The sequence below is a fragment of the Tinamus guttatus genome, unplaced genomic scaffold, assembly GCF_059628265.1.
Source record: "Tinamus guttatus ecotype Peru unplaced genomic scaffold, ASM5962826v1 Tinamus_guttatus_pri_ptg000150l, whole genome shotgun sequence".
Taxonomy (NCBI): Eukaryota; Metazoa; Chordata; class Aves; order Tinamiformes; family Tinamidae; genus Tinamus; species Tinamus guttatus.
Window position 1 is genome coordinate 3986449 of NW_028288684.1, and position 26210 is coordinate 4012658.

The 26210-nt window shown below is 37.4% G+C and overlaps 1 protein-coding gene across 5 annotated transcripts in view; it reads right to left on the minus strand.

The window, feature by feature from the left end:
* Positions 1-26210, minus strand: part of NBEA (neurobeachin) — a 460133-nt gene that overhangs the window by 95281 nt on the left and 338642 nt on the right. For all 5 annotated transcript variants that reach the window (XM_088522208.1, XM_088522209.1, XM_088522210.1 and 2 more), the window contains one exon: positions 1551-1668. In XM_088522208.1, coding sequence (XP_088378334.1) covers positions 1551-1668 — 118 coding nt within the window. The remainder of the gene's footprint in view (positions 1-1550; positions 1669-26210) is intronic.

Here is a 26210-nt window from a genome sequence, read left to right on the forward strand (position 1 = left end):
TGAAATAAAACCTTATATCAGAACTGCTCAGGGCAAAAGTTTACTGACGCACCTCATTAAGCACTCAATTCTGATACAAAGTAGCAGGATTTTGTACAGAAAACTGTCTGGATCCATGTGCCCTATTTACTGAATTGGTCCTTTGTAGTTTAACTCAATTTAAAATTGCAAAAGGAAATTTCCTTCCCAGGAAACTGGCAAAACATTATCACTTGGGTTTATTTTGCCTTTTTTCGGTGGCATCTACTAGAAAACCTTGTTAAGTACTAGCTGTGATAAACTTCAGTGCTGAAGCCATTACATGTTCAAATTCTACTAGGTTTCTCTGGAAGACCTTATTTGTAGGAAAAAAAAAAAAGTTTCATTCATCCTACTGGTTCAAAAAAGGTACTTGGTGGTTTTGGTGTTCTTTTTTTCCCAATTGAATTGCATGCTGTTCCTGATAGACGGTCCATGTTACACAATTACAAGCCACTTACTTCCTGCCATGCTCTGAAACTTTATGCTCTAATGCAGCAGGAAGTGGGTAAAGCAGGAATGGGAAGGTCTCAAAGACATATTTCATGAAAACAAGCAGTGAAATGAAGCAAAGAGTGCCCAGTTGAGCTTCACTGAATGAAATACTAGAATCTGACTGCAGAATACCCATCTGAGAAACACAGAGTAAGAAAACCTCAGTTATGGAAAAAAACTCCCTGATACTAGCAAATTCCACACGGAAACATCCACAAAATATGAGCATTGCCAATTCTTGAGTTCATGGGCTAGATGTGCATGTAAATACACTGGGAAGTTACTATTACTATCTTAGATAGTGGGGAATTATTCACTCCGAAATTACATTTACTTCTTGCCATGAAACAGTGAAATATGCCAGTTCACACCTGTTTCTCTCCACTGACAATTTAGAAGCCTTAGGTTCCTGACTTGAGTCCTTTGAGTAGTGCTTAAAATAGAAGCCTAAAGCAGACATCATAAATAGCCTTCAAGGTAGTTTCAATTCAGAATAAGAACCTTGCATCATTTGAAATAGATGCAGTTTTAAGTTATGTAAGGTATATTCTTTATGTATCTTTATACTAATTAATAGTAGCACAAATTTCAAGTTGAAGATTGGAAAACAAAAGTGGAAAATTTCATTCTTCATTAATTAAGCAGTTAAAAAATTACCAGGTATTTAATCTTTCACTCATGCACTTACTCTTTTGAACAAGTAGATATTTCACTTAAATTTTTGCAGAAAATGTGCAGAGAGTGGTCAAATCACCCACAAAAAGGCAAATTTCCTATCAAACATTTGAAATTTTTACCAATTACAATGTTTTGTCTTTCTGAATCTACCTCACTACTGGAAGAAAATATCATAGTAATGGCTTGCCAGAAAATATGTTAACACAAAACACAATGAATACATGCAAGCATAAGCATTATTGCAGAGAAACATAAACATTTTGCAAAGGAAGTCCAGAGTTTAAAATCAAAGATTAATAAATACCATGCAAAAGAACTAGTAGCATGTTTTTATGCAAACAAAATAAACAAAGACTTACTTCTGTTTGCCATAAACACTTCCAAGGCCGTGTTCTGGAGAAGATAACGTCTTGAAAACACAGCCCGAATCTCGCTGAACATCCATTTTCCATGGAGACCTTCTGTGTAGGCAAGGACCTTTAAAGATAAAACACAGGTGACAGCTATTAGAAGTTGTTTCTAGCGAGAATACTGCATGAAAACACAGTAGGCTTTATCTGTCAATGAATGACAGGTAAGTTTATCTTACCTCTAAAACACTTAAAAATCAAGAACTTAAATAGGAGATAAAGCTCCCAAAAATACAATAATGTACAACCATTGGAGAAAAATCACTAAACGGTCCTTGATATTACTTATATCTGCTTCTCAGGAGTCAAATCTATTTATGTTCCTCAAATAACATCCCGAACTCTACAATTAAGCAGAGAATAATGGACAGAGTCACATTTATGCTTAGTTGCATTTTGTTCCAACTGTGTTCATGACCAAAGTGGTCAGTTTTAAGTAAGAGATTTAATTCCACGGTTATATTGTACAATGAAAAAATTGTAAATTGCTACTCACACTCATAATTCAGCTTATAGGGTCACAAATTAGAACTCTCTATATTACATTAATAAACATAGAAAAATAGCCAGAACAGCATATCACCACAGTAATTTCTCTACAGATAGCAATATTCTCCTTCACTTTCTAGACATGCAGAAAAAACAGACAATATAGAATGCACAAAATTTAACTGGGCACCATCCTTATTAACCTATCTCACCCACGAACATTCCAGCAATATCTCATGCAGCGTGGAATAAGCCTTCCTCAATCATTTCCAGCAGTTGGAGGACTACCTTCTACCCTCCATCTCTGCCCAGCTGATCCCTACCTACAGCTGAAACCCTGATGCCCTTCTTCCTACGAGGACTCAAGATGGTTGTCCATCTACTCCCCACATCCAATTGCATTTTCCAACTTCTGTGGATTGAGTCTTTCCCTAGATTTCAGTTAGGAAAAGACATCCTCATTTCAAATCAAGGAATGCAAATAACACCTTCACTAGACAAAACCCACAGAGGATTCAGATTGGAAAGATGCAATTTCTCTATTCTCCATTCTCTAGGCTCACAGGAGCTGGGGTTTAGCAGTTTCCAGTGATTTACACACTCAGCCAAAGTCTTTTCTTTATAATCACAATCTCTTCCAACTTCCAAGTGGGGAGGTTTTAAAAGAACCACCCTTTGGTGTGGCTGACAGTGTCCTCCCATGCTTGAGGTAACGGACATTGTACTCTCTCTGTTTTTCACTGATGCAGCTTCATGCTAGTAACATATCTTCACATATAAAAAGCTGCTTTTAGAGTACACACACTGAGTTAATCTAGTGCCAGAGCTTTGTGTTAATTTTTTTCTCCATTACATAGTAAGTCTTTTTTCAGAGACGATGAAAACAAAACTCAGCATACTTAAAAGTCTTCAAATACGAGGTCTGTCTTTGATGAAAATTTGAGAAGAACCTCTAACGTCTACATGGGAAGAATTTACAAAGAGTCGGAGCAATACGGTGGCAGATAGTTGTTTCATTCACCTCAGCCATCCATACAAAGTAAACACAGAAGGGAAGGGGCTTGGTTTACTTGGAGGTCCTCCATATGCATGGAAGAGACCCTGCGCTCCCTCCATTCAGTCACAGGCCAGCTGGGAATTATCACATCATGTGGTGAATTCTTCCAGTGGTAAATTACTCTTCGTATTAAAAACCTGCACCTCATTTTCACTTTGAACTCTGCTGACTTCATCTTCCAGCCACTGGATCTTGTGACACCTTTGTCTAATAGATTAAAGATAGCCAGTATCAGGTATCTTTTCCTTGTGTAGGTAACTGGGGACTGTGATCAAGTTACTGCTTAACTTTCTCTTTAATAAGCTAAATAAACCAAGTTTTCCTTCATTCTCTCATTGAGATCAGATGTTAGGACACACATGATATCATGTACATGGAAATCCAGATGATTAAGAACAATCAGCCTGGAAGATTCCAACATCTTCCTTCTTTGAAGGAATATCTGCTATGGCATGTTTGTAAGTGTACAGCTTCTTAAGACACACAGGGAGGAAAATTCTCCAGTTTAAACAGCTGCAAGATTAATATAGTCTCCAAGAGATTAGTTAATATAACTAGAATGCCCTTTTATTTCATGTTCAAAATACAAACTGTACATCACCATAATCACATCTACAAATCTACAACTGGCTGCTTGACCAAAGACTGTATTTCAGGAATTCACTCTTTGTTTCAAAAATGTTTAAAGCTGTCCTGCTTTTTTTTTTTTTTGAATGAAAGACATTTATTACTGATAAAATCCTATGCATTAACATTTCAGAGCATTTAGAGAATTTAGATTCATTCACAGTGTCTTGATATTTACAGGCACATATTTATTATAGGTGAATATTACCAACACATTATTTACTGACCACATATTAAGATTATATTATCCTCCCTTCTTTTCCTCCCAAGTATAAAGCAATGGTAACTTCATGGAGGTACATTCATGCCACTATAAAATTAATGATTTAAGGTACCACTCTAGATAATCTTAAAACAATAAAAAGGTCAGAAAATCAGACAAATGGAAGGAGGCTATAATTCAATTGTGGTCCTTGATTACACTCTGCTTAATATTCTATTAGTCCTACAATTATTGTGTCAATATAATCTCAATTATTTCAGTATTTCTGTTGTATTATTTTCCTGTCCAAGATGATACACTATTCTCCATTTTTGTTGATTCGCATAACATATATCAGGCACTATTTTAAAATAATGTGTTAAACTTTCCATGATTAGGCATTTATAAAACTAGAGAAAGTAGAAAATATTGACATTTCCTGCAGGACTCTTGCTTATAAGAGTAGCTTTCTTATTCTCAGTTTGAATTCTTTAAAGAGACTTTTTTTTTTTTCATTTATCATTATTTAAAATGCATTTTTTGCATTTTGCTTTCTCACATCATGTGAGTGAGGGCCTGGCTGTTTTACATTTCTTACAGGTGCCACATAGTGTGCATTTCATTATATAAAGAAAAAAAAAGACACACACACTTTGTCCACCAAAAAATATTGAAATTATGTTTTCTGGTTAGTCTTAAAGTCAAAAATTCTATGTGCTCCATCTAACTTTTTGCTGTTGCTTCCATTTAAAGCCAGTGCTTTTTATTTTGATAGTCTTATGAGTTTGTCTCTTAAAAACAGTCTTGAAAGCTTTTTGTTCTAGACATATCTTGACAGCTGAGACTTCATGACTATGCATGGAATTCTAGAGACAGCCCAAATAAGCTGCTTTTAATAAAGGAAAAAACAAACCCCAACCAGTCCTGCCTACATTTGAATTAAGTACACTTCTCTTTTTTAATATCAACTACAGTTACCTGTTTTGAAAATTACCTGTCCATCTAAAACTCTTTCATTAACTCTCAGTTATGAGTATTTTTTAAAAAGTAATAATGGGTCCACTGGCCAGATGATGGACTAAGAAGGATATAGTGCTGAGACATATTGCAGTAAAATATGGTTGTGACTTGCATAAGACAGAAAGTTCTACAGAAGACAAAAAGTACTGACACTGGTTTTCTTTCTTACTGGCCAAATATGAAAGCTTCTTAATTTCATTTCATTTTTGATGTAACCAAGATCTCTTCTTTTTTTCAGGTAAGTATCATGACATGCAATTACTAGCTTACCATAGTAATTTTTGAATTATTGGAAGCACTGGTTTCTATTCTGTTAGTATTCCAGGTACATTCCTGATTCTTTATTAGTATTCCTGATAGCTCCATAACGGGAACACTTCAGTACTAAGGCTTATTTTTATTCCTTTATGCCATTATTTAATATCTCATAGCCCCAGACAGAACATTTCAAGAGGATATTCTGAACTTTTCTTTTGATTCCTTTTTTTTTTGAATTGATATAATCACAAAATCAGAGAAATATTATAGGAAAAACAAAGAAAGGATCCTGTCCTTTCTATTCTCAGTTACTAAACTCACAGGAGAGAATATTCACTCCTCTAGCACATTGCAAAGAATTGTTGCTTATTCTTCAACATTTATTTTTTTAAATTGCCCTTTTTAGTGATTCATTAACGCCTATACATCTGAATTTAATCTACTACTATCAGTGGGAATTGATTGTTTATCTTTTTGAACTGGATTTCTGGTTAGGGTATTTTGCTTGTAACCCGATTCCTGAACAAAAGTATCAATTGATACTTGTAACATTGGCCAATCTTTGTTTATATCTAATATCAAATGCCTATAGTCACTAGCATGTCAAGTAACCTTTTTTTTTTTTTAATTTTTCAATTCCGTGAATTCCGTCATTATTCTCAACCTTTTGTAATAATAAGGTCAAACAACAGAAGCAGAGAGGCATGGTTACCTTGTACTTCTGTATAATAGTGTTGGCTCCTTTTTTTGCTGCATTGCCCAGACACATTCCAAAGTGTTACTATAGACTATTTTCTTCAGCTTCTGAAAATGATCCTCGGGGTCATGCCTTCCAACATTCTGAATAAAAATGGACTTTTTTCTGAGACTGAATGAATTTTCTTCCTTCATCAATGACCACGCGAGTTCCTTAAATGCTCTAATTCTACTTCTGAAGATGTGTTTTCCTTTTGTGAAGACAGTTTTGTTCATTGCTCAAATCTAATTACTATTGACTTTACCCTGGACACTGGTATTTTAGTTAGAGCATTAAAAAAAAAAAAAAAAAGGAGGGAGCTCTAGCGAAGACCCATCAAAATCCCATCTGTCTGTCTGTGTGCTGGAAGGCTCTTGCAATCCGACAATGCTGGGAACTTTCTTTGCCATATACCACTTATTTCATTTTCTTTTTTTTTTTTTTGTCCTCTGGAGATGCAAAAATCTTCTATGAATTTATCCTTTTTCATCCTTGTAAGATTACCACTCCTACTTCTTCGAATGTAATATTTAAAATTTCAGCAAATACCAACCTTGCATTTGAACCAGCTACTACAACTGAGCAATCTAGTGGGTTTCTGTTGCATTCTGGCAGCCCAAAGCAACGCATCCCTCCACCTAAATTCTATTCAATTCAAAGATTTGGAGACATATATTTCAAAACTTGGTATATTCCCCATCTGTCCCGCAGTGTATTTCACTGTCCCTACTGATTTTTTTCAAGTCTCACTATTTTCCATTTTTAACAGTGTTTTAAATTAGGGCTACATATTTTGCCAATTCAGCATTACCTCCTTACCACTGGCAATTTTGGAGTCTCTACCTACTATGAGGAAAACTATTTTCTTTACGCACTGACTGTGCACTGCATCTTTTTTGTTGTTCTGTTTTGAACTAGACTCGTTGAATTGTTTTTCCATCCAATAAAAAGTAGGCCCTTGTCATCCCCATATATAGTGGTTCTTTAGTTTGAACAGGGTTTTTGTCTATATTTCATTTTTCACCTATTATCACCCACTTGTGGAAGAGAGACCAGGTGCAAAAGCATTCATTATTCTTTATCATTTATACCAATCTTAAATGAAAGATAGGAAGAAGAAACCATTTCAGTAACACTGCAGGTCCCACACCAATGTCATCAAAAAGAACAAAAGCAAGAATGCCCTGTTCTGTTCTTTTAAAAAAAAGACCAAGGGAGAGGAAAAAGAAACAGGGAATGAAGAATTAGTGAGGTTATCTGGAGGAAGGAAGAAAGAAATTCGCCTAATTTATTTGTCTCGGTTTTCCAGGATGAACAGAAAACAAGTGATTGTAAAAAGTTCAGGAGAAAGAAAAAGAGATGATGAGATCTTCATTCACCGTTTCCCTATACTTGCAATTCTTTACAGAAGGGCAAGGGCAACCAATTCTTTCCCTTTTCTTGGTTCCTGAGCAAAGGGGAACCTGTGTCTTATTTTACATAACCACTGAGTTTGCAGAGAAAGCATAACAGTGTATGATCCCACTGCCTTATGTGTAGATCCCAAAGCTGTAGTAGATGGCCTCTTACTGTAAGTTAGCAAGAACCCACACACTCAGTCTCTGATGGTGTCCACCAGCTTTTCCTCACTGCCTTCCCTCTTCCCTTGCCTTGGTGTTGTAGGCTTCCAGGTCAGAAGGCTCATGACCAACATTTCTGCGAATGCAGTTGCCAGGGAGAGAAGAAAAGCCCACAGAACCTCCTACCACTTAGTCTGCCCTAGTCAAATGAACATTTAATTTTCCCTAAGGTTGAGAAGGCAGTTTTTAAAAGGAAATTTTATTGTAAGCAGAAAGAAAAATTTTTTGTTAGCCTGACACTTCCCTCACCACTTGCTCTGCAACAAATAAATAAATAAACAAATAAATAAAACCTAATCCTCACAGGCATCCAAGATGTTTCTGCGTGGCTTCTTTGCCTATCTTTTGGTGGAAACTGCATCTTCTGCTTTCTGTAGACAGTGAGCTAACAGTCACACAGTACATAGAAAACATAAATAAAAAAAACATAAAAACTAAAAGCCAAATTTGTGGTCACTTCACTCCTTTATATGAGTATAGGTAGGAAAAAAAAATGATGCTGAGGAAAGGAAAGCAAAAACATATCAGTATTGTGAATAAAGCTACTCTCCTTAGAAATAATATGGAAGTAACAAATAGTGCTATTCTTCAGTCACAAGACAGTATTTCATTTCATATTAACCATTTCATAATATTCTGCTAACCATGAAATTCAAGGAAATTATCCAATATGTTCCCTAGATCACTTCTCACTAGATGCCTCCAGTTTTGAAACATCACTTAAAAACTAGGTACTTGACATTAAAACGCAGAGTATTCCTGAAAAACAAATCACAGTAGGTAGCTATTCCATCAGGAAAGCACCTAGAGCCAGCTACAAGACATGTGCACCTGCCTCAGACTTTATGGAAACTCCATTAGGTTTCCATAAAACAGTCCAGCACCACCCTGAGTGCTTTTACAACACAGAAAGCAACTTCTCATTTTCTTCTTTGCCATTATGGATTTGGATTTCCCTCTTTCAGTGTGTTTACTAACGTCACCAATTGCTTCAAGGAAAATGTGAAATTCCGAGTGCAGATCTTCACAGGTTAAAAGAGAGACTTGCATGCACATAAAGCAAACCTTATACAGACCCGCACAGCAACACGGAGCTGCCTCATATACGTGGCAGTCTGTGTGATTGCTTAATGTATTTGAAATACAGATTGAAATGACAGACTTTAATGGCATGGAACCAGACTATTAGGGTTTATGAAATACCATACTGAACAAACACTATAAAATTCCAAAATGTTTTACAAAGTGCTGAATATGATCGCGCCTCTAGATTTATCAGGAAAAATATGCATATATTGTAACAAGAGGGATGTCATGTCAAGATATGTAGATGTGTAACAAAAACAAATATATTTGTTAAGAAATAGATAGGTTGAAATAGCTTGTGCTGCCCTGAAAATGGATATAAGGAAAGACAATTCAAATTAAATGAATAAAGTTTTTCTTTATTATAGTAATGTCTCGTTGATTTCTCACTATTTTCTGTTTTCATATACACTTGATCCACCCTGAGCTCATCCTCCGTCTGCTTCAATTCCTATAGTCACGTAAGAGCACACACTTCCAAAACCTCACGAGTCCCTTGTTACCAGTTTTTCCTCAGCGTGCTTCAGTGTAATAATACTTTCTCAATTTCTCTCTATATTAACCACTCACTCTCCCCTACTTTGAACATGCTTCTGTACAAAATGTTCCTGCATTTATAAGCCTGAAAAGCTTTCCTCCATATAGCTACCATGTTCTGTAGGATGAGTGCAGTTGTATGTGCCATTCTAATTTCTCAGTCCACATCAGTTTTAAAAATCTTTCTTAGAACTTTTTTTAAATAAATATTGGCATTCCTGCTTCATTTTTCTCCTTCTCTCTGGGGATCTAAAAAATGCAGATATTATTTTTGTGGTTTTGGGCTCTACTTCCTTGCCAAATCTTCTCAGCTTATACTTCTACTTCCAATGTTTTTTTAAGCTTTCAAGAGGCCCTTTTCTTGAAACATGAGGTTCTGCTCACCCCAACCTTTTATAAATGTGCTTTCTATGGTCAGCATACTGCTTTTATACCCATTAAAACAATGCCCACTCAGCTGGCAGGAACTGACAGTCTTATTCCCACATTCATTTTCAGTGATCTGAAAAATTATGTGAAGTTGGCCCATTTTCAGGCCGTTTTCCTGTCTTCATTGGTCAGGTGGTTTTGCATGTTATGATTTTGTGTTCTAGGAAAGTAATGGAAAGGATATGGGAATTTCTTGAGAAGCAGCAGCAGAAAGTTTTACTGGAATAAAAAGAGAAGCTTTTTGATAGGGAAACAGGGTTACTAAATGATAACATACTGATCAAAATAATCCAGAATCCTTAAGTATTATAAATGCACTATTTCTAAATTCATTGTGAAATAGCAATGCATATTTTAATATACACAGATAAGTTTTATTGATAAGGAAAGCATTACCTTTGCAAATATTGAATTCTAAAATAATTATTTTTATAGTTTATTTTACAGGCGATACGCATCTGTGTGCACTTGCATTGTTTCCCTTTTGTGCAATATAGGCAACTCTGGACATAGATTTAAACTAGGGGTTATAGATATAAATTCTTGGGAAAATTATCATCATAAAGATACAGCAGATATAGACATCACCACCTCGAAAAGGGAGACACGGCCTTTTAAGGCTCCATTTCCAAATCAAGGCCTCACAATTACTGTTTTAAGCAGACATTTCAGCTGACTGAAGTACTCTAAAAGCAGGAATAAAGACGATTGTGTTGGCTGGAGCAACAGCATATGCAGACGCCGAATACATTCAGCTCATGGCATAGAGAGCCATCCTGGGAAACAGTCCAATGCAAAACAAAGAGGTTGAGGAAAAATACTGTTGGGTCAAAACACACTTAGTACTAGTTTGTCCTAGGATTGAAGTAGATTGTGCTTGTTAACTCACAAGGTTTAAGAAGAGCTTGTGTTGATGCTGGCAACAACAGAAAGCTGCTGCTTCTTAATAGCTCCGCTGTTTCAGCTCTCACCATACATCTAGTGCTTAAAGATTAATCCAAACAAGCTAGTGGTGGTCTTGGTATTTACTGCTCTGAGCCATTCTGCTCCGGCACCACATCCAGTGAAACACAATCAAGTTGTTTTCAAGTAGAAAGGTACAAATTACATTTTCAGTTGAGCGGTCAAGCCAGAAAATAAGACACAAAATTGATATGATCAGAACAAAAACAGAAAACTTTTTTTTTTTCCAGCATTAAAAAGAGAAAGTTTGTTTTTACGAATGAATCATTCTGGGCTTCTTTAGGAAAACTCGAGCAATGGAAAGAAAGGACGTGGGAGAAAGCAGTGTTGATTAATACTTGTAACTTGAAACTAAAGCTGGGCACTTATTCATTAAATAGTTACTTAGAAATAGAAATATTGGTGGATTTGGATAGAACTTGTTAGAGTTTAGCCTTGAAAACAGTTGTGAGGCTAGATCCAGAAACCAGCATGAACCAAAGGAAGTTCTTCGCTGCGTAAGGCAGGAAGCTGGGATAGGTGCTCAGGTTCAGTTCCCGTCTCTATCAAAGGGATGTGAGCCCAAACGTGAGCCCTTCCCGAGCAGCGCTGCCTGCTCCAGCTCAACGCTGTGCCACAAATGAGCAGGTCAAATAGGGCCATAGGCCAAATAGTCCAGGCACTACTTTGGGGTGGGCCTACTGCCCCAGTAGTAGCCCAGGATGAGCATGGCAAGACCAAGCTGTAAAGAAGCCATGATGTGTTTCTCCAAGGTGGTTATTGGCAAATTCCTACACATGTACGGCCCGTTAAGTAATGGTTAATTTTCCCAAGGGCATCTCTCATTTCCCTGCTTTGCTGTCCTGGACTTGGCCTATGCCAGGACCTGCTTAGAAACAGTGGGGGAAGGAGGGTAGAAAATGGGCAGGCTGAGGAGATGCTGAGACAGCATGGTAGCATGAGCTGAGATATGGTAGCTGGACACTGGATCCTTGGCCATTCGGGTGGGACTACAGAATACAGAAAGTCTCCAAAGGATAAAATAATCATCCCATACTCAATGTATTTTAATAGTGTTCGTGAACTATGCAATGTTTCTTTGTGACTTCCTTGTCTTCTCCACAACAACTGAACCCCCCAGATAAAACAAGCTCTTTTGTAGCTCTGTGCTTTAAGTGAAAATCTTTTTCCCCACAGAGGAGAAAAAATGCTAAGGAGGTCCCACTCACCAGGGTGCAAGAGCACGTCAGGACAGGTTGGCAGGACAACCCAAAGTCCATCTGCCCAGAGCTCCTCGCTGCCCGGGCCGGGGCCGCTGCGGGTGCCGGCCCGCCACCACACACAGGTCATGGCGTTGAGGAAGTTGGAATCTTGGGCTCTTCCTCTTTACTACTTCTACTCTTTTTACTCTTTTTTGCTTTTTAAAAAATCTGCTCTGCTTTTTAAATAACACTTAGAGAAAGGAATAGAAAAGCAACATGAAATAACTCAAACAGAGCAAGGAAGCGAAACAAGCCTCAAGTTTCAGGGCGAGTGTGCTGACTGCTCAAGTATTGGGAAGGGATAGAAGAATCTTCTGTTCTTCTGCCTTCTAAAATTGTGTCCTGCAGTGCTAATTTCACCCTGTTTATTAGCTTTTCCCTTGTGTGGTGCCAGCAGTAAGCCAACAAGTTCTAGGACTCAGTGAAAGCATAAAAAAAAAAAGAAAAAAATAGCTTGAGGAATAAAGGATGTATGGTATCCACAGACACGTGTTTTTTTCCCCAAGAATAAAGACATCATAAAATCCTTAGGGTCTTTTTTTTTTTTTTCAGAACTTGCATACTGATACATTTATTCAAAGTCCACTGCGATGAGAAATGTCTAAACACTCAAATGCACCATGATGCAAATCTTTAACATTATAATAACTGAAACAACTGTAATTGTTTCTGTAAGCTTAATAAACTGTAAGCTTAATAAAAGCTTTTTTTGTGTGTGTGTGTGAAATGTTATCCATTTCCTATCAAATGACAGGTAGAAAGATAGGTTTATGTCCCTTATTTTATAGATGTAATCTCAATGTCATACAAAAGACGTGCACGAGAGCCTTGGATTTTAACAGTTTTGCATTTGATTTATTCCGTGCATAAGCCATAAGGGCTGAGATCTATAAAAGTAATTAGAAGGCAGTCTTTTTTTTTCCTGCTGCAGAACTTTTTTTTTTTAAGTTTCTGTTTCTAATAGCTCTTCTAATACAACATTGATCATAAATCAGTTACACTTTGTTGTTTTTTTTTAGCTTCATATACAAAAGTTGTTTCATTAATCCCAACATTTGGGAATACTGTTGGGGTAATTTCTACTTCTGAAATTTTCGCTATTATTAAAATTTATTTTTACGAGAAAAAAAAAATACTGATTTATAAAGTGAAAGCTAATATAGACCTAAAACAACCTCATCAGCCTTAAACATTTTGTATTATGGTTTGATCCTCCAGAATTTCAAAATTCTACTGCCAGCACGTGCTGAGCTGTGACACAGGCTCCAAACCTAGCATATCCCTCTCCCACCAGTCACTAAATTTAGTAACGTAATGTAGAGCAGGCTCTACTTTATGTCAACTACTAAATGCCCCAAAGAACAACTGTCTGTGAATCATGGTGAGTATATATCAAAATATCTTCACCTTCCTAATACATATTGCCATGCCAAGTGATTCTTTACTTTCCTATTTAAGATGAGCTTAAGATGAGTTTCTTTCATTGAGCAAGGCAAGGAATTGTACCATTGGCTAAAATCTGATCCATGGCTCTACAGCAACCAAATTCTAATACGTTCTTTATTATTCTATATGGAACATTATCTGATTTTACTAAGTCTGTGCTAGCAAAACACAGCAATATTTCTTCTGAGAACGTTAACTTGGTAAGCTTGCAAATTGCCTACTGTAACTAAATAATTATTAAATTATTTTGCATTTCATTAAAGATATTTTTCTTAAATATTACTCAAAAGCACATATGTATTCTTTACTTGCTAAAAGGAACACTTTCTGCATCAGATACAGGAAGCACTGGAAAATAAATCAGGACAGAAAATAAAACTGCAAAAATAGACATGCATTACATCACATGTAAATTGCATATAGAACCCTATAAATTATTTTTTATATTTATTTTGATAAATGGAGCCACATATGTAGAACAATGTCTGTATGTATATTCTGTACATTCTGTGTGCGCTTTCATGTATTAACTATCAGTTTGTTTGATCTGAGCAGGGTAAAGACCAATATGACAGATATGTACATTTTTTGGAGGATCTAATCCTTACAAAAGAATTCTTATGGAAAGTAGGAGAAGAACTAAGAGGTTTGTGGTAATAATCTTCAGCTCTCCACCAAAGATGGATTTCAGGGCACACATACAGTCTTTCAATGTGTATTATTGCTGGGGCAGGAAGTGATTTAGCAGCTTTAGCAAACAGCTCCCTCCTCTTTAGAGCTCCAGCCAACTGGGTTGCAAAGCTGCATCTCATAAATTTGGGCATACTCACAGTCCTTCCTGCGGTGAACTCTACGTTCCCAGTATGAAATTACTGCAACATCTGTCAGCATGTAGACATACTTCTGTGAATGCTCGCCTGTTTTTGTCCACTCTAAGCTGCTCTATGGCAGCAGACATCCAGATTTTAGGGACTTTTCACGTCGTATGCAGCTATGAAAACTGTGCCAAGCTCAATCTGTTCTCAAACGCAGTTTCCTCATTCAGGCTCTATTGATTTAGTCTTAAATAAGAAAATAATTACTAAAACAAATTTTACCTCAAGCCTTATCGAGAGACTAGCTATGCCTGCTTTTTTTTTCTTTTTTTTCATAGATTACAGAAGCCCACTATGCTAATTCTCCTACTAGTTCAGTTGACCTTTCTTTGTGTGGGGAACAGGCTAATTGCTTCTGTAGAGAATAAACCCTATTAACTTGTATGGACAGATTGCTGCCTATACTGTGATTCACTCTATCTATTGCTATTAAGTCTATGTTTGATACCTATCACATTACTTCTAAGGAATAAAAAGATTTTGCAAGATGCATCTCTTCTGCACAGCTGAGAACCTCAACCCTTGCTGCTTTCAGGGATACTGAAAATACAGAAAGTGAAATCAGCAACTTTCAGACCTGCCCTCCGTAACTGAAAGGCAACAAAGTCAGACCAAAAGAAAAAAAAAAAGGAAAGCAAATTCAAGGAATTAAGTTAAAAAGTTAAAATGTTGTTTTCCTCTCCAACTCATAAGGGTGTGAACCAGTGTATGTTGAAGTACTGGAAAGTACAGAGTGATCCTCAATTCTCTTTTATTCTTATGAAATTCTTTTTAGTAGATTTTTGTTTGTCTACACATGCTTTAAAGACAAAACAAGGTACAAAAGGATAATATAGTTTTATCAAATAAATAAAATCATTTGTAAAACATTTGAACTCAAGTGCTGACGTGTTTAAAGTCTACTAATCTCACTGTACTAAAATAGAGATAAGATTGCTAATTATTATTGCAATTCATATATGATTATTTTTGGTCATTGCAAACCATATGTACAGAAATATTAGGCACGTAACTATAGAAAGAATGCAGTTTTGTTTGTTAGTCAGTCCGTTACAAAATACACTCTTTCTTCCCTTCAATTAAAGGAATGTCATGACCAAACAAAGCTTAAAATCATGACTAATACCCCCCTCAACTTTTTAGCACAAGGACGGGGTACTTTTAGAGCAGCTTCAGAGAGAAAATCCACCAGCACCTGCTTTTAGACTATTGCAAGCTAATCCTCACTCTGCTTCTCTCTCTATGAACTGCAACACAAGGTCCAACAGACAGCCCGAGATGTGTCTGAGGGCCAGTACATGCTTTTCAAACTTAATCAAGGAAATATAAAAATGTACATAAAAAAGATGAAAGTGTCTCTGCCTCTATACTTATTGCAAAAAAAAAAGCTGGAAAAAAAGTGAAATGTTTCATAGGGGAAGGTTAAGTCTGATGCTAATGCTTATTTAAAATGGTGACAGTCTGGAGTAGTGAAGCCTTGCTGGGCTGCTTTAATTTCTCCCTGGAATAGCTCTCTCCCAACCTTCGGCAGCACATCAAAGTCTCTGGAGCTCAATTAAAATTGGATTATATTGAAATGCTCTATCTATGGAACTGTGTGCTCACTAACACTTTTCTCTCAGTAATACTCCAGATGACAGTTGCCCATCCCAATTTAAACAGTTGTCATAGAGACCACGAACTAAAGCAGCAGTAACTGAGAATACAAAGGAAAGGTAAGTGGTGGGATTTCTGTGAATGAAGGGCTTGGCTTCCAGCCGCAGTGCTTACCCTCCCAGCAGCTAAATGCAGAAAACATAAAAGGCTGATGCTCTCCGCAGCGCCAAGCAGAGCAGCAAAGTGAGCAAACAGCAAAGATGTTTATTGCTTTCTGCAATAACTAAGGAGATGCTTCACGTGCTGGCGTCTTTGAACTAGCTGCAATATCTGGAATCAGGGGACCTTCCCCACGAAAAGCAGCAGGTAGCCTTGCAGTCACGCTACAGGCTTGGAATTAAAGAAGTCAATAGGCACTTTCTAAATACCACAGTAAAAATGAAATAGTTAGGGCTTCTTCTGCTCAAAAATAGATTAGAAAAGATTATATAGATTATAAAAGATTCTTAAACCAGTTAAGATGTACAAATACTCTGTCTTTATGGTAAAAATCCAAAGCCAAGATCTGACACAAAACGATAGGAAATCCAGGGGTTGAAGCCACGCAGTTAACTTCACAGCACTCAGTATGCCTAATGCTTTCAAATTGTTTTATTACTGGTTTTAGCTGTCTTATAAACCGTAATCTTGTAGATTTTTGATATATTGCACCAGAGCATGACAGTACCACCAGCACACTGGCATCTTGCAAAAACCAAAATAAAATAAACAGCTTAAATTTCTGGCAGCTGCGGCTAGCAGTGTATTTAACAGTGCAGCTTGCGAGCAATGATACCATTTTCTCATGTAGATGGTGTGTTCCTGGCACCATAAAACTCTTAACCTTTCTTGTAATTGGCTTACTGAGAGTCCCAAGGTTGTTTTTTGTGCCATTGGGCTGATCACCATGGAAAGGAACAATTATTGCTGTTTTCCTGCACTGCTGTTTTCCTCTCAGGCACCAGGCAGGCGCGCGCCCCGCTCTCCTGGGGAGACGGCGTTAGGATTTTGAAGCAGCAACAAGGCAGAGAGCAAAGAGCGCAGGCCAAAGGGGAAGGAAACAAAAATGTGTCAGAAAATCTAAAAACTGCACGGATCAAAATTTGTCAAAACAAGGCCTGGGTTTAAACCAACAAGAAGGGCCCCTACAGCTTGGGCCTTGACAAAGCATGGCCCTTTTTATTTTTTTATTTATTTTTTATTTATTTTTTATTATTTTTAGCCCAGCTGTAGAAAACACCATCTAATGAACCTGTCTGGGGCTGTTGTCCCCATCCTGTCAGGCATGTCAGGAAATGACAAGCACAGGGGACAGGCCGCCGCCAGTCAGAGACAGGCCTGCCAGCTGGAGAGTTCAGCCCCAATCTAATCACACCACCAGAAAATAACTTTCACGCTTTCAGCATGACAGGATGGGCTCCAGAAAAAGGAAAAAAAAAAAAAAGAAAGAAAAATAGGGAAAAAAAAAGATGGAAACAATGCATTTTGCTTCAATTACATACCTTTCTGGAAAAAAAATATTAAAAGCCACCAACACTTCATGCTACTTTGGATTAACATTTATGCCTTTTTTAGCCAAAAAAAAAAAAGAGCAATGTAAAAACACATTAATGCCAGCAGTTACAGAAAGAGTAAAAACAAGACAGTAACTGCTGCACCTGGACATGCTTTTGCTGCATTTATTGCTATAAATTCACATTCATTGTTTATATATAAATATAAATGAATAGATTTGCACTCATTGGCAAAGCTAAACTTATAAAAAATGTGAGTAATGGTACGCAATTTTTATCATTTCAAGCAAGGCGGGTTCCCTGGGTATTATGTCTCTTTTTATCCACCACGCTAGGACTCGTATTAGCGTTTGGTCAAAAACCGTCAGAGTAATAATGATAGAGGCTGCTAGGCTCCCTAAATTGAAATAAATATTTATACCTAGGACTAAATAATAATAATAATACAGAAGAGTATCGCAGTGCCTGGTCTTTCCTATTTATCCAAAGTCTATGAAGAAATAAAGATGAAAATCTTGAACAAACATCTTCAAAGAGACTACACTGAAAGAGCTGCTGGGCAACCTGTCTTCCTCATTCAGAAAGTGCTGAAATAGATTCCCACTCCAGTTATTTAAAAATAAGCAAGATCTCCACTCCAAAAATGTAATAATCAGCAAATCCACACAAAGAGAGAAGGAAAATTATTATTATATATATATATATATATATATATATATATATACACACACATACATATTCCCTCTTGCTGAGCACTAGAAAAATTATTAGGTCTAGAAACAAATATAATTGCTTTAATTTTTTTTCAGTTAAATTTTGAAATGTTAACTGAGCACATCCTACCCATACTTAAATATAAATCAAAGGTGACTTAGCATTTAGTGTAGGTGCCTTAATATGTGCATGTTAGTAAACAATTTCCAACGCTTTGAAAGGTAAAACAAGTGGTGCATGTAAAGCTCACTAATGATTTTAGGAAGAAATTATGAATGAGAGTAGGTCCATCTAATCCCTATAAAATAATAAAAAATTAGGATTTGTTATTGCATCCTGCCATTCATTTCACTCTCTGCTGACATTATAGATGTCAGAAAGTCTGTTTAAAAGCTTGCTATCTCTATTCATCTTTGTTCCTGGCATGAAATAGACAATAATAATCTTGTCAAGCCTACATTTAGACACTAATTCATGACCCTCTGCTACAATTTAGAGAAAATTCATACATAACTCTTTTAAAATAAACTATGCCCCCAGATGGAATGGTAATATCTAGATTCAGCTGCCAAATATATGCGGACTAAAGCCACGGCCACCCCAATGTTTCTAAATGGATGAGATGGTCCATACAAGTCATTTCTTTACCTGTAAACTGATCAGAAAATGTCCTTATTTTGAGTTATAAGAAAGTCAAATCTTGTTTTACTTTCCTGAGAGACGGGATCACCTTTTAACAATTCAAATACTATGGCTAGAACTGGAGGAAAAAAAAAAAAAAAAAAAAGGAAAAAGAGAGACCGAGACTGGCTGCAGTGTCCAGTGGCAGTGGCACTGAGAATGGGTGGCACTGGGTCTTTCCCCAAGCCAAGACCTTGCAGTGTGGGAAGTGACTTTTCCAATCCTTTGGAAGGAGGCACAGTGCCCCTCATGTTACCAAAACCTGTCTGTAGACCAAGGGGACAAACGGAAATGGGACAGACCTTCTGCAGACTTGGAGCAGCATCTTCCATGAGTAGCTGAAATACAGACGCGCTTCTGCGAGCAACCTAAGTACCAAGGCACTTATGCTGCAACCCAGAATCCCCAAACCATCCTGGAAACCACTAAGATGGGACAACGGAAACAAGTATTGCCACAAATCCTGTTAACACTGTGATCGATAATTGCATTTTCTGAAAACCTAGACTCAAAAGTCTCTTAGAGAACAGCAAGTAAGACATTAGAAACCTTCATTTCTTTTAGGAGTTTAATTTATTTTGACTAGGTTGAAAAAGAGAAACAGGCTAAATGTTGCTGCTTCTTGGAAAGAGGCAAAGGTATGCAATATTTGTCATGCTGATTTTAAATGCAGCTGGCCAACTCTGCCTGTTGAAAACATCCATTGGCATGGAGAAGGGCTACGGTACCCACAGATTTGTAGCTCCTATATGTGGCATTTTCATACGACCAGTTCCAGATTGATGCAATGTTTCATACTTACTCTCTAAACAGGAATGGCCACATACTGGCCCCAGGAAATACAAGCAGCTCTTGTTGGTTTGAGCCTGCTGAATATCATCTCACACCACACAACAGTTTAGGTCATGACGTGGTGCAGAATGTTGTACCCCTCTGGATTGCCAAGAAACTGGGGTAAACAGATTACAGTTATTAAAATGTTAAATTGTTCTGAATGTCAGTATTGCCATCTTTGGAAATAACTGGAGGTAACTGTAGAAATGTAAAGGCCTCCAACTGAAAAGAAAGCTGTTCTATTTAAAAGCAATAGTAATGCAAAAAAAAAAAATTCACTGGCTTAAAACAGCATTTCTCTACAGAATTTTTCTAATAGACAGTTTCTTTTTCAAAATCTCCATGTACTATTTTATCATTAGCTTATACACTGCTGCTTTATGGTAGCATTATTTAATTTATTTCATTCATGTAGAAGCAAAGAGAGCTCTGGCCTCTTGACCCCAATTTTCACTTAAAGAAACAAATTTCTTTTTTGCAAACTAACTCAATTTTTCTCCTGTCAACCTTTAGCCTCACTTTAAAATATTAACCTTTTTCCTACCATGATAAGCATCCAACTTTCCTCTATCCAAATTTAATGTTAATCACCATATCTTATAATAATATTACATTCACTTTCAGTGGCCTCTGTCAAACACATGAAAGTAATTTAAATCCATACATCCTCTTGAAACGCAGCAGCACATGGCCACTCCTGTACACACTGAAAACACACACTAGTATATTTTTTATATTTTGTGCTCTAAATGTCAACTAAGAGCTCTGTCCTCCTTTGAAGCAACAGCAGGCAAAGCGAGACGAGGTCTGAGGATGGCCTTTCAGAAAAGAGAGCTACGCACTGGAAATAATGCAAAATCACCCCAGTCCCTCAGCAGGCCTCTCCTGCCAAAAGTCATCGTCTAAAATGAAGACGCTGTAGAATTAGGGGGAGGAAACCTAGACTGAAGGTAATATTTTCCTACATTTATTTTAACACTCCCACCAAGTTCACTGAATGAGCTGTATCGCTACTGATAACAGGAGAGTCCATTTTATATTAATCACTGTAAATAATTTAAAACAATAATGTCACAGAAATTAAGTATAAGAGAAAAATTCACTTTATCTTTCTTGAAGGAGCTTCTAAATCAGCTACATTAGCTATTATGCCCTATATATATTTATATATATACATAATAAAATATATATGTACACACTGTAAATATCTATATACCCATATACATAGTACTAAGATTCAAATATATATACGTGTGTATGTGTGTGTGTGTTTATATATCCATATCGATTTTGAATTTGCTTGTGAAAATGTTGAGTGCTCTCCACAGCTGCTTCCTTCAAAGGTTTGAAGCAGAGGCCTTAGGTCCTTTGGAGAGTCCACAGCTATTTTATACATAAAGGCTCACTATCAGAAACCTCTGGAGTGACCTTACTAGCTCTTCCTTTGACAATGTCTTTTACCTGCCTGTAAGGGACTGTTGGGAAGAAACATCCATTTGCTTCTAGAGGAGGTTTAAATAAGAACATTTCTCCTTCCAGCTGTTAACCTTTTATCCTTAAGAGTCAGTGTGATATTTTTCAAACATGTTTTTGATGTTTATGCAAAACATAAGTAAAATGATGCCATAATAACCTGAGAAACACTCCAGTGAATGAAAACAGAGACCCACTGTTCAGCTACTTTAATCTCACAACGTAACTACACAGTATTAATATGAGTGTCTTGCACTATTAAAACGCAACACATTTAGCATGGAAAATAAAACAATGAAAAGTATATTTTAAAAACATTTAGTAAGAGAATTGTTCTTAGACAAATATCTTTAAAAATCAATTGGCTGCTGTTGTAACTGTTTGCTCAAGCAGCATCAACTGGTTGGGCATTTTTAATATTTATGAAAAAACCATAAATTTTTTACATTGAAAAAATGTCAACTAGTTTTATAAGAACCTGAACACTCTAAATACTTCTTGTCATATAATGGTGGAATGTTTCAACAAATACAATTTTTCAAAGATGTGATTAAAAACTCAGAATATGGAAAGTTTCAGTCTGCTGCGATCAGAATTAATGATACTGAGGAAAGTACCTAAAAAGATTCCAGTATTTTACAAGTTTATACTGAATAACTCTAGGAAATATAATTTTCCTACATAAATACAGACAAAATAGGAAGATCTCAACTAAAGATTAAAAACATTCCAAGGCACATTTTACATGAAAACTTTGTTTCTAACAAAATAAATACACTCGTGGGTAATTTCCATACCGGATATGCAGAGTTCTGATTTTAATGAGCCGGTTTGGCCACTAGAGGGCACAGAGGTGGAAAATTAAAATATTGAACTGAAGCATCACCTAAATAAAAATCCTGATATTATTTTTAAAAAAGTCAATATAAATAAAGTTAGGAGGAATCTGCATTTATAAAGCATAAGAGTTGTCTTCTGTGATAAATGACCCTGTTTGAATAAGCATGGTAATAATTTATGTCTCTAGAACCCAATAATGTCTGAGGATTTTCATGGAGATTTAATTGCAGAAGATTTGCTCAGAATTGCAAATCTGTTTGGTTTTAGTCAGAGTTGGCCTTCTTCAAAACCTGCCAAAAACATTTCAGGTCTTTCCATTGATTTCAATGCCGCCGGAGGAGCTCTGGTGATAGAAACATCCCTTCCCTGCCTGCCATGAGAAGTGTGGGGAGGAGGAGCACTGCCCCGCTGGCAGAGAGGGGAGAAGAGAACAGCCTGCCCTATGGGAGTGATTAAATCATAAAAGAAAGAGCAGGGCGTTGAACAGACAAAATATAATTGTACTCTCCTGATCTCTTACTACATTCTGCACCCACGTGCTGAAAGGTGGTGCTGCCACACGACGGCATAGATGCCATTCCCATGTCCTAGCAGGATATCCCAGGATGGCCTGGTTCCCTGAGCAAGAATTGCTCTTTAGTCCGGTACGAACACACATCAGCTCAGATGCTTGCTCAAAAATTTTCTATAAACTCAGTTTTGCAGAGTCATTGTGTTCCATCTTACTTAGACCAGACCACGTGTGACCCATTTGGGTGTAAGAGAAGGAATTTGAGTCATGCAAACTCAGCCGAGAATCCCAGTGACAAGCTGGAGTCTCTCCTGTTTGCACATAATCACCAGCGAACTGCAAGCCACCCAAGGCATATGCCATATGTTGGTATTATAAAATTGTGTACAGACCTTCCAGTGGACTGGTAGGTCAAATAGTAGAGAAAAAAAAATGCAAATCTATTTTTTTTGTTGTTGTTGTTGTTCGCATTTTGCTTGTATAGCTAAATAAATGTTTCCATGGCTGTGTTTTTGAGCATCGCTAGTCACAGCAAAATATAATCTCTGGAGGCAAAATGGTTCCCTTTCTACCTCCTTTGCCTTTCTAATATGCAGGCACAATAAAGTGAAACAAACATTACACTGAGCAGTGATGGGAAGGCAATTTTCTACTTGTTTCCATGCTTCTTGGTCAGTTCTGCAGCATGGTGTAAAATACTGATGTAGAAGAGTCCAACTAAGGGAAAAATAGGGCTGATGGTCCAACTGACTTCTCTCCATCAGGACAAAGAAAAATTTGACTTCCCACCTTCACACAGAGACAAAAATTGATCATACACTCCAGGGAAAAATATTGGTGCTTTTAAGCAGTCTAATCACTGTCACCATTGTCAAATCACCTAAAATATTTAATTTAAATTTAAAATAAAAAAAAAGAGTGACATGAATCTATGCAGCGAGATATCTTCTTCAATCTGAATTTGCTTTAGGAACAAATGTGAACATAAATAGCAAAATTCACAAGAAATGTCTGATCAGATACCAATGATGGCAGTGATGCCAGACCTTGGCACATAACGCTGTACTGTGTACTAAGAACAAGGGAAGGCAACCGAAAAAGAGCATGATCTGAACTGTCAAGCAAGGAAATGCGTCCTACCTGTAGGAGGACCCAGTTTCTAAAAGTCACATGTTTTGAATAGATTATTGTGATAGATATCTGATCATGAAAACATGTGGATTTTTAAGCAATTTTCTATAATGAACTTTACCAGAGCTTTCTAGTCCTGGTCCTTCTCGTAGTCTTGTGCTAATACATGCTGAAAAAAAAAAAAATGTCTGCTCTGTTCACATTCGTATGTGAACAATGATCAATAAATCTACCATAAAAAAGTGTAGCTTCCCCAAGCTAAACCAGCCCCTGGCCCTTTCTAGCCCTCAGCATTCTCCCTTTTCTGTTTATCTTTCTACTACCATGATGCAGCTGAAAAATGCCTTCCCCTCAGCATCCAGGTTTCAGACTCTGTCAGTGAATGATCCTGTGCTACTGGCCCTAAGTATTCTTTCTGAAACCTACAGCATCCTGCACATGCCCTTTGCTGTATGCGAATAGTTCATTTTAAAAAATACACGATTTCATTCAACGAAAAAAAAAAATGCTGCTAGAAACAGCAACAAATAATCAAGGCACATTCCTCTCCTTTTTTTATCAGATTGCAGTTTTCATCTGTAACCCTTCTAGTACTAAAGCTCATAGAAAAGCTTATTTTTTTCCTACAAAGAGCATCTGAGAAATTTATACTCTTCATTTTCTTTTTGTGTCAAAACTTTGGAATATTTATTATCAGAAGAAGAAGAAGGAAAAAAAAGACTCTGGATAGCCCATCAAAATGATCCTTCACCTTAAATCACCAGAGAAAAGAAAAAGAGCAAGGAAACTGCACAGTTTCTAATATGTTATGAAGGCTTAAAACCTCAGATCCATTATTTGAATATAAATAGTTATATATTCTTAATTGGCATGGTCCACATCCTTTTGAAATTAAAATGTATACAGAGGAAACATCATTTTCAGAGGAAAATACTTTACATCTGCATAGGTTCAAATACTAAATAATTGATATGTATCAACATTTTAAATGCAAGCAGATATTTTAAAATTATATTTTGCAGTAAAGCTAGCTGCTACTTTGAGAAATTCTAGAAAATAGGAATGGTAACAGAAATTAATGAATTAATAATAGCCTCCTTAGGAGGAAAAACTTGATTTAAATGGGAGTTGTATCTGGGTTAAAAAAAGCAGGATTCATCTGTGCAGTTACCAAATCATTTTCCGTTTTCTTCATCTTGGATATTAACCAACGGTAAAATGTTGATGCCTTGGCATAATTTTATGTTGTCCCTGATGTTACAGGACCCAGAAGCTCTTTCCTGGACATCTATTATGCACGGTCTACTTACACTTGCAATTCTGCAATGCAAACAGTGTGCACAGAATGACCCGCTCGCTGCCGCCGCATCAACAGATAAAGCTGCTTCGTTTGAGAGCACAATTAAAAACAGTAGCCGTGATGAAAGGAATATCCCACCAGGTTACTGCTGTGACCACAGGCTCGCTCCAGAAGCAATAGCCATTGTGTGCTTATGGAAACGGGGAGGTGACTAAAAAGTGCCCTGTCAGTTTGCTGCTCTGTCTTGCCAGCTGCATTAAAATGCAGCCCTGAGCAATTTTTTCTTTTTTTCTTTTTTTTTTTTTGGTCTGGAATTTCAGGAGCAGAGAGTACAAAAGAGCTGATGAGCAATGAATGCTTCACCCTTCCTCAATTAATCTTGTCTCTCTACCTTTGCTTTTGCTTTCCCTCTACATGAAGGTAATAATGACACCCTCATCCATTATCCTTTTATCCCTGTTATTCTCGTGAAATTGCTTAATAATATGTTACAGATTCGTCTTCACTCACATAATTCTTCCTGTCATTTGCAGTATATCATCCTGCAAACATACAGCCCACTTTCGCTGGCCGTTCTTTGAAGATTATTGTCAGTGACATCTTCAGGATGCGCTTGGAATCTGGAGCATCATTCCCGCTGCAATGGGGAATTACACTGACTTATCTGTCATTGCCAAAAGCACAACAAGCAATTCAGTGTTAATGCAAAGGTAACACAGGTTTTTATCATGCCGCCAGAACAAGAGCTCTTGTAAATTTATGCTAATATGGCCCTTTTAGAGTTTAATAACCTCCTCCCTGCCTGGAAAAAGGGGGCCCCTGCACCCTCCAAGCGCACGCGGGCGCCCGCGCACGCCACCGGCTCCGTAATCTGTGTCACCGCGCGGGAGGTAATTTGTGGCTGATCCCCTTGTAATCATTTATTTTAAACCTTTTTACGGACGCTAATCTGGTGCAGGACGGCGGATCCCCCAGGTGGGGCAGGCGCGCGGACGAGGCGACGTCCCCTCTCCCCGGCGCCGCGCAGGCCGCGAGGGGCGGCCATGGGCCCGATCGCCCCTCGTGGTCTCGTCGGGTCTGCTCCTTGTCCCGCCGCTCGTCCCGGTGCCGGGCGGCGCTCCGGCGGGACCCCGGCTCTCCCGCCCGCGTGCCAAATCTGACAGCACTTGACAAGCCGGTCGGCGTGCAGTAATTTGACTAATTATACCGGATTAGAGCATATTAATGCAAGCTGTTTTCTCCAGAGTTAATGACCTGCTGACTGGGCTCTGTAAGGCCCCGCTAGGTCTACAGACAGCGAAAAAACAAAACCCCGCTTTCTAAGCCCTCGTCATTTCGCATCAGCAAATGAGTATATCAAACTAGTGAGCAGCAAAATCCAAGCGACATTT